This window comes from Natator depressus, chromosome 5 (genome assembly GCF_965152275.1).
Source record: "Natator depressus isolate rNatDep1 chromosome 5, rNatDep2.hap1, whole genome shotgun sequence".
NCBI classification, from domain to species: domain Eukaryota; kingdom Metazoa; phylum Chordata; order Testudines; family Cheloniidae; genus Natator; species Natator depressus.
The window spans coordinates 114,175,557-114,191,877 of record NC_134238.1 but is presented as its reverse complement, the minus strand read 5'-3'; the positions used below and the strand labels follow the sequence as shown (position 1 = coordinate 114,191,877).

The 16,321-nt window shown below is 41.3% G+C and overlaps 1 protein-coding gene across 4 annotated transcripts in view; it reads left to right on the top strand.

Moving 5' to 3' along the window:
- Window positions 1-16,321, top strand: part of MOB3B (MOB kinase activator 3B) — a 167,670-nt gene that overhangs the window by 129,888 nt on the left and 21,461 nt on the right. For all 4 annotated transcript variants that reach the window (XM_074953491.1, XM_074953492.1, XM_074953489.1 and 1 more), the window contains exon 3: window positions 6,722-6,924. In XM_074953491.1, coding sequence (XP_074809592.1) covers window positions 6,722-6,924 — 203 coding nt within the window. The remainder of the gene's footprint in view (window positions 1-6,721; window positions 6,925-16,321) is intronic.

Sequence of the window (16,321 nt, the reverse complement as noted above, 5' to 3'; positions counted from 1 at the left end):
CTGTTATCTAGTTGACCACTCCGCGGCAAGGGATGTGTCACACACTTTTCCATTGTAATATATAATCTGAGGTACCACTTATCTCATTAGCTGGTAGCAGTATTAGGCTGTTATCCTCTAGTCTTTATGATTAGAAGGGCAAAGTGTACTGAAATTTTTGTTGTTGTAACATTAGGTCATGATTTGGAAAAGCCTGAATGCCAGCTACTAGAAAGGAATGTGTCACTCACTTTACCAGTGTATTAAATAATCTGGGGGTCAGGTGTGGGTGCACTCACCCAGCCTGGCGACAAGATCAAAGTAACTTTGTGCAAACCGTGAAGCTGTGTCCTGTTTTGGATAAAACCTACAGAGATAAGGAGAGATGAGGCTGTGTTTGCAAAGAAGAAGAAAACTTTTTTCAAATTCAAAAAAAGAAAGAGAGAAATAGCGCTCTTACTCTGTTCTTCAGTAGATCAGGCTCAATGCCTCTCTGAAGTTTATGGGAGCTTTTCAGATCAGGCCCTTCTCAGTGCAAGCAAACAGCAACAGAAAAGCGGGGGAGTATGGACAAGAGAGAGTGGATATAAAATAAAACTATCTTGTTTTTATGCTGCACCCATCACCGAGGTAGCCGAGCGCCTCTGATATACTTGACCTTTGTATCTCCAGAGAATTGTTTATGGGTTATGTGTGTATCCGTGCAAGGATAGAACCAAAGGAGCTTGAACTGTGTGGCTGGAATTTTGAGAGCCGTTTGCATAACTTGGCATATTCTTGGGACATAATCGGGAGCCCTGGGACTCTGAACTCCAGGTTAACAGAAAGAATCTTTCTGTCGCTCCCCTTCTCACACAGCACTGAGCCCTGGCTCAGTTTGCAGCTGAATTGAGCCCAGTTAGCTCATCCAAAAATCCTTTTTTTTTTTTTTCTTCAGCAAGAAGCAGCTAGCTCAGAAGTTCCACTGTCGTCTTTTTGTTGTTCTGCTTTTTAATATCCATAGCTCAACAATTTAATCCAGTGCCTTTGTGCTTCCTCTGCCTCTAATATCCTTTGACTTATATTAAGACAATAATCTCCTCTTTTGGAATTTATTATATTAAAAAAAATAGTGTCCAACTGTTTAAATACTTTTTTGTTGTTGTTGTTGTTTGGGGTTTTTTTTTTTACTACAAAGTGCCAGAAAAGGAAGGATTGAATTTGGGCTGTGTGTCAGACAGAGGATTGTGAAGGAGAGGGAGGTAAATAGTGTTGTTGATAAGCCAAGTTAGTGACAAATAGTGATTTACCAAGTCAGAGATCTAAGTGAAATCAGTACAAGTGACTCCTGAGAACTGATAGCGTTCCACAGCTGGTTTACGTCTAAACAAATGGGTGCTGCAATGGGAGCAAAACATCTGGCCAAATTCTGACCTCACACATCCCAATTTAAATCTGGAGTAACTCCACTGACTTTTTAATGTTGATGTTAGCGGAGTTACTGTACCCAATCTTCAAATTTAGGCAGACGCTGAAACCTGGGAGCATTCATTTTTTTGCTGATTTGGATAAAACAGAGCAGGAAGGCGGTTGACATTTGTTCAGTGTGAAGCTGCAGCCACCTCTATCCACTGAGTGTTTACATTGGTATGTGCCAAATCCTGAGTTCCTACTCAATTGTTCAGCCCTCAGTCAGGCAAAATCCCAAGGACTAAGGACCTCAGGACTAAGACCACAATTAATGGCCCATAAAGTAGGAAGAAATATATTTAACATGCTAGTATTACATATTAACATGAAAAGGATTTAGTGGGAGGGAGTATAGCCATAAAGCCACTAGATAAAAGCAAGCTTAAGCCAGTGATCTGATCATACACTGCAAACCAAAACATAGACCTGTGGCCTGGCAAGTGGAATTCAAATTATTTCACTTTCTAATATACAGTGTTGTGAATTCCCTGACGCTCTGGAAATGGATCAATAATACCAATGTGTTAATCTGTGATGGAAATTAGATGCCTTAGTCTGTTTTACATCTACAGTAAGTGCAATGGATTTTGCAGGCAACCTGATTTCCAGAGGTACTGAGCATCCACAACTGAAGTCCAGAGGAGCTGCAGGTGTCTCAGGGCTGTGAAAATTGACTTCATGTAGGTAGTTTTATGGTAACACTGAACATGTGCGACCTTATGGCCTGATTCTCTACTGCTCTACCCCGATTATCCTTTACACCTCTACAAAACGAGTGCAAAGTGCATGTAAAATGCCACCAACAGGAATTCTCCACTCACACCAGCGGTAGGGTTATACACCCACATCTGTAAATCGGCACACAGGGTGCAAGGCAGTAGCGAATCAGGCCCTTTGCCTTTGTTGGTTTGATTTATTAAACTAATGGTAGCTAATTAATAATGGCCTATGAGTTTCTTCCTTCATTTTGACAGTATGCTAGCAATGACATGTCACTCAATCCCAGAGGAAAGGGAACTAATTACTCTCTATTATGGAGCATGTCGAAACAACAGAATACGGGGCCGTGGAGAATTCACACTTTATGCATCCGAGGAAACCTGTAGTAACACAAATCAATCCTAGGTGATTTCCTATTCAGACGTTAACATTTCATAAATGTATTTTACATCATTTTCTTTTGGAGATCTGTGCGGTTTTTTTTTTTTTTTTTAATTTTTGGAGCACGGTAGTGGGGCGGTCAGTCATGGAGCTAGGCAACACTCCAAAGGCTGAAATTTGATCCGCCTTATTAGCAAGTGGCTAATTGATGTCCCTGTCATTTCCTGATATATTGTATTCACTTGGCCTGAGAAGATAAGTAATTGGGATCATTTGAAATAATCATGGCTGTTCTTAAGGGCCCTTGGATAATTCTACCCATTTTGACAGGTTTCAGAGTAGCAGCCGTGTTAGTCTGTATCCGCGAAAAGAAAAGGAGTACTTGTGGCACCTTAGAGACTAACAAATTTATTTGAGCGTAAGCTTTCGTGAGCTACAGCTCACTTGCATCCGATGAAGTGAGCTGTAGCTCATGAAAGCTTATGCTCAAATAAATTTGTTAGTCTCTAAGGTGCCAAAAGTACTCCTTTGCTTTCTACCCATTTTGATTCAGATATTGCTGAGGCAATCCGATACAGTGCCATTTCCTCAAAATCTCAGTTTTGTGGGGTCGGAATTCACAGCTCCAGCACTGCATGCTCTGTGCCCTGGGAGTCCAGCACTTTTTACAGAAGGATGGCAGTTATGATTTGATAAACCTATTGTAGCCAGCTCTGTGCCCCTGCCTTTGGCACCCAGAGAGAGTGTGTGCGTGCGCGTGCGTATCTGCGCGTGCCATAAGTGGAGTAAAGGACTGTGATCCTTGGCAACTGCCACAGGCTGCTGGCCTTTTTAAAACGTTATTTACATCCCTAATCAGCATGTGTTTGGGCTTTCAACTGGTCTGGGATGGTGGAGGGAAGTAGAAAGGTGATGTGGAACCCCCTCCTCAGCTGTGCCAGCTGTAAACTCAGGACAGCTAAGGATTGAGCAGTATGGGTACATTTTAGTTAGGTGCACGGAAAATTATAATGGGAGGTAAGGGAGCTCTCCAGCTCCACCATCTTGCAGAATCCGGCTTTCTCTCTCGTTCCCAATCCCTAGCTCTCTCACTTGTAGTGATGTTTTTTTTCATAAACATTGATGTGAACCATTCCTGTCTTGCCAGATTTTGTGATTGGTGGGTGGAAGCACGAGACAAAATACAGAGGACCTCACCAGTGGTCTTGTTTCCCATTGATTTAATGCAGCCCAATCTTGTTAATCCAGGTTTAGCCACAGCCCGGGGATCCAAAAGCTTTCTGAAGTTATCAGCTTCATACCACAGGCATATTACTGAGTTGTTAATCTGAAAGGTTTTGTTCCATTTAAATTTGAACAGACATGACATTTTGACAAATGACTTGGATTAACCATTTCTGAGTGTAGGTTATCAATGCATATGGTAGGAAGGGAACATGTTCTAGTGGTCAGAGCAGTGGATTAGGCATCAAGATCCCTTCTAGGTTCTATTCCTGAGAGTCCTGGATATTGGCCTCATTCTGTGGCCTTGGACAAGTTACTTAAACCTATCTGCTCCCCTCGTTCATGTGACATGCAGGGTAACAGATGGGAATTAATTTACACAGCAAAGGACCAGGGAAGGTGGCTGTGGAGGGAAAATGGAGCTATGCAGCCATAACATAGACTACATCGCCACTGTTAAGAGCTTCATGTAAATAGCTGCACACACCAGGTTTTTTGAGTTCTGCAAAACCTTGGAGCTATACTGCATATTCTTGAGCACCATCTGATGTCACTGTATCTATTAACTATTTACACATACACCAAGATAGAGCTCTTTTGTAACAGCTGCCACCAACTCCTTTCCATTTACATTAATGAGAAATGCTGCAAACACTATGCTGTGTATCTGGCAGAAATGAAGGAGGACTTGGGGATCAGCCACTTTATGCTGTTTTCCAAGGTAGTAGAAGTGAGGTGAGATTTTCCCGGTAAATTAATGCTGACCACAGCAGCATTAACTAACGTGGAGCAGCCTGTGCATTGGGATTCAAGCATTTGAAAATGGCTCCAGTTGTTCTGGAGTCTCAGTATGTCTTGATGAGTTGCAACAGACTGGCCGCCAATATGAGCTCCATCAGAAGGGGAATTAGTCCACCCCTTTCTCTTTTCAAACAGTGGATCGGCTGGCAATGTGCCTTCACAGGTTTCCTGCAGGATGTCTATATTTTTCCCATCTGTTCAGTGGATTTATGTGGCCATGTCTCTTCTCCCTCCATGAGCTTGGAATTTGCTCTTGCAGAAGTGGTTTCTGCTTTATGGATTTGCATATGTTCTTTTGCCTCTTATACTCTTCCATGCTTATTTATTTGGCAGTCCTTAGCCTCTGTGTGCTTCAGTTTACTCATCTGTAAAATTGGGATAATATACTTTCCTATAGCACTCTCACAAGGATGATGTGAGGATTGAGTAATATTTTAAAGGAGAAGAACAGATGCTTTCAACTAAAATTAAATATAAATAGGTGGCAACATTACTGAGAGTGCTGTCTGGACACTGGTGTTTAGAAGCCTTGTGTTTGAGTTACTTATACAGAAGACATATTTTGTATCACCAAATATTTAAAAAGGAGTAAATCTCCTTATATAAATGCCTGGTTGGTTTCTCGGTACCCAGATGAATCATTTGGTAATAAATTACACAAAGGAAAAAAAAGGAGTGTTTTCTCCCTTTTGAAATAATTTGTAACATACACAGCTGCTGCCTTCACATCAATTGCTGTATTGTATAAGTGCAAATGTAACTGTAAAGCACTTCAGAAGGGGTATAAAGGAATAGTAAGGAAAGCTCTAGCGCAGTTGGAACAAAAGACTGTGAGGAGAGCTGCAGAGTTTCTAATTACAGCTGTGCAAAACATTCATGACACAACCCCGAGCCCAGGTGAGTATTCACCTGGTGTTGACGTTCATTCTGAACCTGAAATGTGGGCCAGGCATTTGTGAACCTTTAGAGGGAAACTGTATCGAGTTTCAGATGAGCCCAGGCCACGTTTGAAATGAACCTGGTCAGTGGGTGATATCTCTGCAAAACACAGTGAATATAACTTTTGCTGTTGGATCTGATCAAACCCCAGAATCCAAGCAAAAATCAGGAGGTCGCGCGAAGCCATGCAAAGTGACTGTGTGATAAAGTTCACACTACTGTACTTCGCAAGGCTGGCTCTAGGTCAGATTTTTTAGATGGGGTGCTGGTAAATTGCTTTATCTCTACAGCTGCTCATTAGGGGCCTGATCCTGTGAAGAGCTGAATGCCTTCAGCTTTTACTGAAGTCCAGTGACAACTGAAGATACAGAGCACCTTGCAAGATCAGGTTTCATTTAAGAGAATTTTGAGGTGCTCTTCAGTACTGTGGTGTGGATGTCTGGCTGTTCCCTTGCCAGTAGCTGCAGCTTTGGAGTGTGCGCCTGTTCATTACAGTGCATGGGACACTGGGGCAGCTGCCCCAACTTTATAAGAGACATTCTATTAAAATAGCCGTTGTAAAAGGTGCATAGAATGGGGATGAAGGTTAAAAAGTGACTGGAGCAGTCTCTTCCACCTTAGACTTTGTATAAAGATGGCAACACAGTCAATAAGATCCATCCCCTGGAACCAAACTCATCACATGTATCATGGGCTTGATCTCATAGCACAAGGAACCGTGTCCTGGAGGTGAAAATGATTTGTGTAAGCAAGATGGTACGCTTGGGAATCAGATTCATATGCGTGGACATTACAAGTCTGGCTCTGCCCAAATTAAAGTAAACGGCAAAGCCCTTGTAGTTGTCTGTGGGACCAGTTCCAGTGCCTATGATCTTGATCCAGCGAAGCACTTAAGCTCATGATCACTTTTAAACATGTGAGTAATCACAGTACCTGAGATAAAAAGGTAAGCACAGGCATAAATAGAGCCCTGCAAATCTGCAGATATCCACTTTGGATCCATAGATGTAGATCTCCATGGACCGTGGATGGATGAGGATCCAAATGTTACTTCTAGAGCCCTGCAAATCTGCGGATATCCACAGACCATGTTTGCGGATCGGATGTGGATAGAAATTTTGTATGTGCTCAGGGCTCTAGGTGTAAGTGCTTTGCTAGATTGGCACCTATATCTGCATCTTCAGAACTCCCTTTCAGAAAGCAATTATCCTCCCTTCTTTGTTCACAGGTGTTCCCTTTCCAAAGAACTTCCTTCAGATCTGCAAGAAGATCCTGTGCAGACTGTTCCGGGTATTCGTTCATGTCTACATTCATCACTTCGACCGCATCATCATCATGGGAGCTGAGGCCCATGTCAATACCTGTTACAAGCACTTTTATTACTTTGTAACAGAGCTCAACGTCATAGACCGCAAGGAACTAGAGCCTTTGGTAAGTGGTAATATACAGCCTAACGTTGTGGAGAATTCTCCTTTTTCTCTCCCTTCATTGAGCCTTTTCCAAACCTGTCACAGTTGATTTCCACTAGGAATGAAATGTCTATGTTTCAAGACAGACCATTTAAATAAATGAACTCGTGCCTCTGTCAATAGGCCAATTCCCTCTGCTGCAGCATTTACAGTTGGGGAAGTAGTAAGAATAGAGTGCAATGTGTGCGGGGGGAGTGGAGGGGAGGGTAGAGGTGACCTGTATAATGGTGAACTAGGATTTCCTTTGTAATAATTATGTAGGTGTTTGTGAAAGTAGTGGGTGTGCTGCACTTGGATTTATTCACTTTCAGTCAGAGGTTCAGACACTTGATAGCGCAACAAAACCAGACACTTCCCTTGACTTAGGAGACTTGGCTCTAGATAGATGAGTGTTTAACTTATTGTATCCAAACATTAGATTCCAGAAATGGGAAATACTTTCACTATTTCCTGAAGGTTTAAAAACATCTTAGAAAGAGAGGAGAGGGAAGGTTCAATTTGGAAAGGGGTTCTCTGTGCAAATGTTAGCACTGGGCCCGTGGGCACGTTTAGAATGGATGGGGCTTAGGGTTCTCCACAAGTCAGAAGTTGCAATTCTGTATCCTACAAGTTATTAATGAAGTGTTAGCACTGTTCCGCTTTTTTAATGGTTAAATGCACATTACGAGCATGGCTGACCAGAAATGTGTCCCTGTGTGTGTAGAAAGCAGATGCTTGCCTGTGGGTCTGTGTCTCTGTGTCCATGTATGCACATGTGCAAAAAGTAGAAGCCTTTGTGTGTATTTGTGTGTAAAGCAGATGCCTCTGTTTGTGTGTCGAGGAAGGGTTATGTGTTTATGTTGACTGGAGCAGGAAATGTGGCGTGAGACAAAGGAGACGCAAGTTTCCCAATGGTCCCCAGAAAGGAATGACCAGTTAAGAAATTTGCCTTTACGATATTAAGTAATCCACAACATCCCTGTGTTGTAGGTACCTGTTATGCCAATGTTACAGATGGGAAAACTTAAGCACAGAGGGGATGATTCTCTGTTGCACTGTGACTCCTTTACACCACACTGGCAGCATAAATGGGCCTTAAAGGGGTGAAAACAGGCCCATGAGGATATGGCTACGGAAGAGGGGGCTTTCCCGCTGGCATAGAGATGCTAAAGCAGCTCCACCTCATCCCCCGTCTCTGTGCCCATCATGGGGGACATGTCAGAGGCAGGAGATATGAGAGGTAGACCAGAGCGTGTTTGGAGAACACTGTTGCACAAGTTAGAGCAGCCCTGAGGTCTGTGCTGGCTGCAGAATACAGAGAGAGTAAAGGCAGTTTTAGTTGTTAACTCCCTTATTCCTGAATTCAGCCAGAGTGACGAAGGAGCTTGCCCAAGTCCAGAGTGAGTCTGTTGCAGAGCGAGGAATGTAATCCAGCTGGTGATATGTCCATTTTGTGCAAATCCTCTTGCATTCCAGCAATCTGTTCCTGGGAATGGGAATTCTGTTTAGAATTCTGATGGAATTCAGCAGCTTCAAAGAGGTTATGTCCCTGACCTGCATCAGGAAGTACCATGTCAGCAGGCTGATGGAGCCCCACCTGCTCTTGCTGCCTCTCTTCCAGAATCTTCTTGGCAGCTGTCAGCCTAGACCACAGCATGGAAATGCATAAAAACATATGTCTGTATCTTCCTTTTCTTCTGGGCAGAGAGAGGGAACTGATTGCCAAAGTGAACACAGACATGACAAATCATCTCAAACATTAATGCAACCGCTAAGGATGAGCTGTGCCCCCGCAAGATCACCGTTGCAGGAAATGAGCCAAAATTATCCCACTAAATTACAAAATGGGCCAAGCTCTGATTAAATAAACGGATTGCCATGCGCTCTGTAAACCAAAAGCCAACTGATGAATCAAAGTTTTTTTGAAAAAGGGAAACAACTCCAAATGCTGGTACTGGATTAATAATAATAAAGCTGACAAATACTAGTCTGGAGGCAGGATGCTGGCTTATTAAAATGGGGTTTACCCGACTTCTAAATCCCAGTACAGCAATTGTAAAATCAAAGAGCAAACTGGGGTTGTACATAGCTCATTTCCTTTAGGCGATTACCTGATTAGCTCTTTGAGTCAAACAAAAGATGGGGCTGTATTTTTAAGCCCTGCTGATTAGTGGGTCATTCCTCTCCACTCCCGAGACCTGGTTATTTTGACAGAGTTCTAAAAGTTCTTTGTCCCATGTGGCAAAAGGTAGAGCTGACTCACTTGCTAGCACTGCGGGCAGTTCTAAGGAGAAATACAAGGATGGATGATTGAATCATAGGGAACGTCTTTGAAAACATGCCCTTCAGAACAGCTGATAAGCAGGACGCCCTGGGACGTTACTGTAAATATTTTGAAATTTAAATTTGATTCTTGGTAAAAATTCTAATGGGGCTCCAGAGAGATTTCAATATACTGACCAAATGACAGCCCTGCTGTATATATAATGCCTCGCTCCTGGCGCTTGTTCTCTTTTCCTGCAGCAAACCAACTGCCATTCATAATAAATAACAGGTAACTGTATAGTGCGTTACATCTTTAGAGTGACTTACAGACGTTAATTTGAGTCATTCATGGTCTTGTGGTTCAAGCCCAATCTTGTTAAGTGAATTGCACTCTGTTGCCACAGATTTCCTGTGTGACATTGGGCAAGCCAATTAACATCTCTATCCTCAGTTCCTCATCTATAAAACCGATATAATAATACCAGCTTTACAGGGGGGTTGTGAGGCTAAATTCATGAATGCTTGCAAAATGTTTTGTGATCCTTGAATGGAAGGTATTCTAGAAGTGCAAAATGCCCGTAGTGGTGGTTATATGACAATTATCCCCTCTTCCTCAGAGGAGACCCTGAAACTGACACACTGCACTTGAGCCTTCAGCTCAAGTTAGCTGTGTTGACATCCAAAAGAAAAAAAGTACAAAAAACTGTTGGCCTTTTAGCAAGGCCTTTTTGGATTTGCTTTCTAGCCAGTTTAGGTGCTTCCACCAGTATCAAATTCAAATGTATAAACATCTTCGACTACGTCTTTATTACAGCTTATGTCGGCATAGCTTGTGTCACTCAGGGGTGTGAATACCTGAGTTACACAGATATAAGCGCCACTGTGGACAGCGCTGTGTTGGCAGGAGAGCTTCTCACTTTTGCTCCTGAAAACTCTCCTGTCTGGGGATTGGTGTAGCTGGATCAGGGTCTCCTGAAAAAAAAGTTAGTGCTCTAGATAGCTGCCTACGAAAATTATATTTAATGCCAGCCCTGTACCTCAAGAGGACAGTGGCAGTTGCACATGGTAAGTACAGCATAAAATGGTGAGCTGTAGCAACAGTGTCCGTTCAGTCACTTGCTAGCTGTCAGAGGTAGATGCTGTGAGCTTTGAGGGTCTGTTCCCAGTACGTTGCATTTTGTTGGGTAACGGTGACTTGGGCTGTGCAATAAAATCGGTTCCTGAAAAGCCGTGACGTGTTGAGCACAATCCTTGATGCACTGCAGTGTTCGTTTTGTTGTCGTTTGTTTGTTTTTGTTTTTTTTTTTAACTCAATGCATTGAGCTGGCCTGCAACTTACAGGTAGGGCTGTCTCCTGTTCTTTAGATTTATTAGCATTTTAAAAGGAATTTGTTTTAAATGGTGGAGTTTTGAGGCTAAATTTAGCTTCAGAATATGGTGGAGTTCATCTGAAGGAACAAGATCACAAAGGCAGAAGAGTTTTTAAAACCACACTTTCTGGTTACTGAACTTTACTGATTAACATGCAGTTACATTATATTTCATTAGGAGGAGAGATGAATCAAAAAATATGTCCAGTCTCCTTGCTGTGGAACCCTGTGCAAAGTCACAGAGAGGGTGAGAACATATGCTGCGATTGGGTACCCAAAGCTACTTTGAAACCAGTGTTTTTAATCTAAAGGTTCAGGTTACCTGAGCAAAATCACCCAAGCTTTCCATTGGCACAGTGTCATCGAGCTGTTACCAGATCCAGGGCTCCCATGAGTTCCTCCATTACAAGTTACACTCGAGATTCATGGGAGTGATGGATGGGGCAGTCCTGCAAAATGCCAGGGGATGAACAAAGTGATTCTTCTGCCCTGCTATCTCTGATTCTCCCATCATGTGCTAGTAGCTGGGAAATCCAAGCACACAAATGAGCTTATATTCAAATCTCGATACAATTCTATTGAACTGTAAACATACCTATGCCAGTGCTGGGCAATTTATTGGCCATAGGTAGCAGTATATTTCAATGTGCATATTCTTCTGTTTTAATAAGCATAGTAATGTTTTACATAATGCTTTTCATACAGGCCAGGACTATGCTACAATGTTTGGTGGCATGACTGTGTCCCTCAGGTGTGAAAAATCCACACCCCTTAGCCAACATAGCTATGCCAGCAAAACCCTGTAGGTAGACACAGCTATATTGGCAAGAGAGTCCTTGAGCTTATGTTGTTCAGGGAATTGCTTTAACTAGGCCAGCAAAAGATCTCCTTAGGTCAGCATAAGTTGCAGGATAGGGGGCTCTACCAGTATAACTCTGCCAATATAGCTATAGTAACAATGCCTTTTTAGGGTAGACTAGCCCTAAAAAGCCCTAGAAAGATCCTAAAGTGCCTTACAAACTATGGGTCTGATTCTGATCTGTTACACTGGTGTAACTTCACTGGCATCAGCGGAGTTACTCCTGATTTGCACTGGTGTAAGTGATAGCAGAATTTGGCTCTCTGCTTCACTTTTCCTCCTGATGTGGCTTCTGCTTCTCCTCCTCCCTCAGGAAATCTGTGCTTTCTCCCAGATGTCATTTCTTACAATCATTTTGTTTTATGAGAACAAAAAGTAATAAAATGGGGTGTAGATGAAGCAAATTAAAGCAAGATATTTTCTAAGTGTCTACTTACCACATGTATTAAAAACAGCTTCTCATTTAAAGATACAGGCACACATTCAGCCTTAGTGTAAGCAATAGCTACTCCAGTAGAATCAGTGGAGTTGAATTAATGGAATGAATCCAGTGGAGTTGGTACAGTCTTATGCTAAATTTGTCCCCCAGTGATCAAATATAAAATGTCCTTATCTGCTCCATTATATTCAGTATTAAAACTGCCGTTGATTTCAAAACTGGCAGGGGCCCCAATAAATTTTCACTTAATTTTTGATGCAATTAAAAAATAAGCATCTAAAATTGCTGAAAGAAAATGGTTTTACATTTTTCTATAGAAAACGCTATTTACTGAATACAAGTCTAAGAGTTGGACTAGACAAACCAAAGAGTAAGGCAATGGCTTTTTATTACATTAACCTAATCAGAATATCTGTATGTCTTGTTGATTTACAGTAAGCAATGCTATATACTACATCGAAAAACTTACACTAAACGGGGCAGCATTAACATTCTCACAGTTGCACACAGGGGTGCTGGAACAGTTTGTATAGTGGGGGTGCTGAGAGCCACTGAACCAAACCATAAACCATGTATATAATGGAAACCACTTCAAGTCAGGGGGTGCAGCAGCACCCCTAGCACCTATAGTTGCGCGCACTTAAGTCAGGAAGTTCCACGGTTCAGATTGCGTAACTGGGCCTTATCTCTGTCCCTTGTATGTGATGAGACAGAGTCAGATTTTATTCATATTTACACTGATGTGAATCCAGAGTATTTCTTTTGTAGTCAATGTCATTACTTTAGATTTACACAGATATAACTTAGTGAAGTCTAGCCTCACTGGTTTTGAAGTACACAATCATTTCTCAAATAATGCTAATATAACATCATGCACTATTGTGTATTCCTTTGTAAAGTGTGCTTTGTCTGATGCATGTTAATTAGCCCTTTATTGGTAGGCTTTTTGGAGGAGCAGCCAGAGATTTGAACAGACAGGGAAACTGAAGAAATGTTCTCTCCATGTCCTCCAGCAGGGTTGCAGCTCCTAGACAGGAAGCAGGAGTTGCTGCTGTTCATGCCATACCTTGTTCTGTGGACAGAGTATTTCAGTATCCAGGGCTGTCAGGCCAAGATCTTCCTTACACTGAGTCAGTATTTCTTCACGTATCTTTGTCAGTTCAACTGTACTTTTGATGCCAGCCCATGTTTATTAGGGTGTATTAATTAGAGAGGTATTCAGGGCAAACAACGCACATTAAACACTAAGATTTCTCTTCTCCTATTGTTGGCTTACCCATGGCATGACTAGCGTGATCCCCAGACCGCAGCGGTGCATACCAAGTATCACTGTGCTTTTATATCACACAACACTGTCGTCACTATGCCTAAGCCACAAGCAGCTACTGTTACTCTCCAGTTTGCGAACAGTTCATCCTTTCACAAAACAATTGGCAATTTTGCTCCATGTTTATCTATGTAACATAAAGTGTTTATTAATCATGTAGCTTATTGACAGACTGCTACTATTCAGAAATCCTAAAAATATATCTCCTCTGCTGTTCTGTTGTTAGCCCCATCTGAAATTTGCACCAGCAAGCTTTTGGGGTTTTTTATTTGCTTTGTTTATGTTTTAAAAAAGAGCAGTCCCAACCAGCGAAGTTAGTTACATTTGTCCAGTTACAGTGAACTAAAAGGTATGTTGGTTAAAATCAATGATTAAACAAGATTGTCATCCTGGGGAGTTTTCAAACTTAGCTTAAAATATAAATCCATTTATAATTTACTAGATTTTTTGATCGTCTTTGGTCGTTCTTATTGAAGTTTGTGCTGAAACAAGAATTTGCACCTTCCCAGTCCATTGTCTCTCTTGACTGTTCTGCATTCCACTGTGAAGTAATGGTACTACATATATACCAGGGATGGTCATCTCTAGAGCAATAGACTGAGAGATCAAAAAACCAGAAATATTTTTGCACTGCCAGTGCAGCCGTAGGGGAATCTGGCCTGCAGGGTGAGAAAGCCACTTCATTTCGCTGAAGCCACCATGCTGTCATTATCCAAATCCTTTATATATCTATCTATCTATCCATATCTCCTATCCCCTCTCTCTGTATATTTTGATTTTATAAAACCATCACCATGGTATCTCCGTGTCCTCACTTAGATCCTCCCTGAAGACTCATTCCTCCTGCTCTGCCCACAAGAAGTGAGTCAACAATAACATTAACATACTGTTTTAAAAATATCCTGTACTCTCTCTGCTTTGTTTAGCCTGTAAGCTGTTTGGGGGAGAGACAGCCTGTATTTTGGTCTTGTATGGGTACAAGTACATTGTTGGTGCTTAATGATAAATGATATGTACAAACAGTCTTCATTCCATAACCTGCCTCATAAAAATCCTCCATACCTTTTGGCCCAGAACAATCTCAAACCAAGATCTATTGACACAGTTAGCCAAGACAATATGAGCATCATCATTGCCAGGAGGCACTGGAGATGGACTGGCCATGTGCTTTGGGTAGAAATTGATTCCTTCACCAGAGTAGCAATAAGATGGACACCTGAAGGCAAGTGAAAATGAGGCTGTCCAAAAACAACATGGCGAAGAGCTGTGGAAGCCAAGCTGAAAAACCTGAGGCACAGCTGGGGAACCGTTGAAAGACTTGCCAGAAACAGACACGAGTGGACGAGCTTCGTCGCTGCCCTAAATGCCACAGGCGTAATGGGAACATGATGATGGTGATGAATGATGATCAGTAATTTACAATCAACAACTTCTAACTAAAATCTGTTCAAGAAACTGGAAACTTTTCTCTACCTCCTTCCCTAATGCCCAAACTTTGGTCATTCAGATAAAAAGGAAACAGAATCTGAAGTGCCCTGGTTGGGGGTATGCCAAACCAACATCCAACTAGTTACTTTTGAAAAACTGAAATCTTGATTCCTTGGCCTTTCTCTAATATATCTTTGTCTACCCTCCCACAAAATTGGGTACCTCTACTGGATGGAATGCATCATCCACAGGCTGATCATTTCAGATTGTTCCACTAAAGTTGGTCCACTAAAGTCCACTTCTTTTTAGAACAAATTTGCTATGTATTTTGAGTATGCAAAATGTATATACAATTACACACCTAATTTGCATGCACCATCATAGTACTTTGGCATGCAAATATTTTAATTGTGTACACAACTGGCTAATAATGGTTATTTGACTACAATTGGGCATATAAATTAGACATCCACTTGCATTTGTAACTTCTTAAAAGTTAGGCACATATGCTATAATGTTACTATGCAAGCTTACAATACTACCTCTCAAAAAAAGTGTTCCTCTTAGTGCCTGTTGCATATAGTGGATATAAGTTCTAATACAAATACAAAAGTGGAAGAATTGAATATTGCTAGTCTGAAATAATACCCAAGAGAATATAAATGACTAAATGTTTTTATGTGTAAATTTCACGTTTTCATTCAGTACTAGACCCCTTGCTGTTAACCCAGCTGTTCTTCTTTTTCGAAGAATCTCCTTCTTAAAAATCTTTTTCAATTAGAGTTCATCTTTTGTGAGCACTAGTCATATTGACCAATATTTTATTTTACATGTTGTCAAAGTGACCAGAATTTGACAGTTAAAATTTTCTCCATCCTATGTAAAAAAAACATGAACAAAAATGATCATTCAAGGATTTGTGTGGCTGAAAAATTTTACTCTCAATTGTGATGAACAGAAAAGGCAAGGCCCGAGCTACGGAATGGTGCCAGAGTTTTCAAAATTGTCGTCATCTGCATACATATTTTATTGATTATTGTTAGTGCATCCGATGCTTTGATTGCTCAGTGTACTAATATATAATGGTCAGGACAGGAAACATCAAGAATGTTCCTGTTGATGATCTCCTTTGTCTAATTAAATCAGGCCAGGTTTTGGGTTGTTCAACTTGTGATTTTGATAATGTTTTGGACTAACTGCAGAGCTGACTTGTATTAAGCTGTGACGCAGTTGTCTCTTTCTTGTGGGTGCATAAATGTATGTTTCAGTTGCTTGTGGGGAGCGTACTAAATAGGTCCTGCCTTAAAGCTTGCTCCATTGACATTTGAATTACAGGCTGCTGTGCAACTTGTCCTCCTTTTAAATGAGTCCATGTTTCACAAATTGTTAAAAAATAAATATATCTACTTCAAAGGCAATCATTAAGATATGATAAAAACAAGAGTTACCATTTCCCAGTCTAATGAAGATAAAATAGAGGCAGTAGGAATCAGTGGGAAACTTTAGACAAATCTGCAGAGATTTTATTCCTCCAAATACATAAAATGCTGAAGAGCTTTAACGGGGCACAGTCATATTAAATATAGCACCTCTGTCTGAAACTTTTTTTTGCCTCCTGTTGTTTCATCTAGCCTAATATTGATGTGGGGATTTGGGGAATCTGTGTACAATTTATGACTTCCAGTTTGAGAT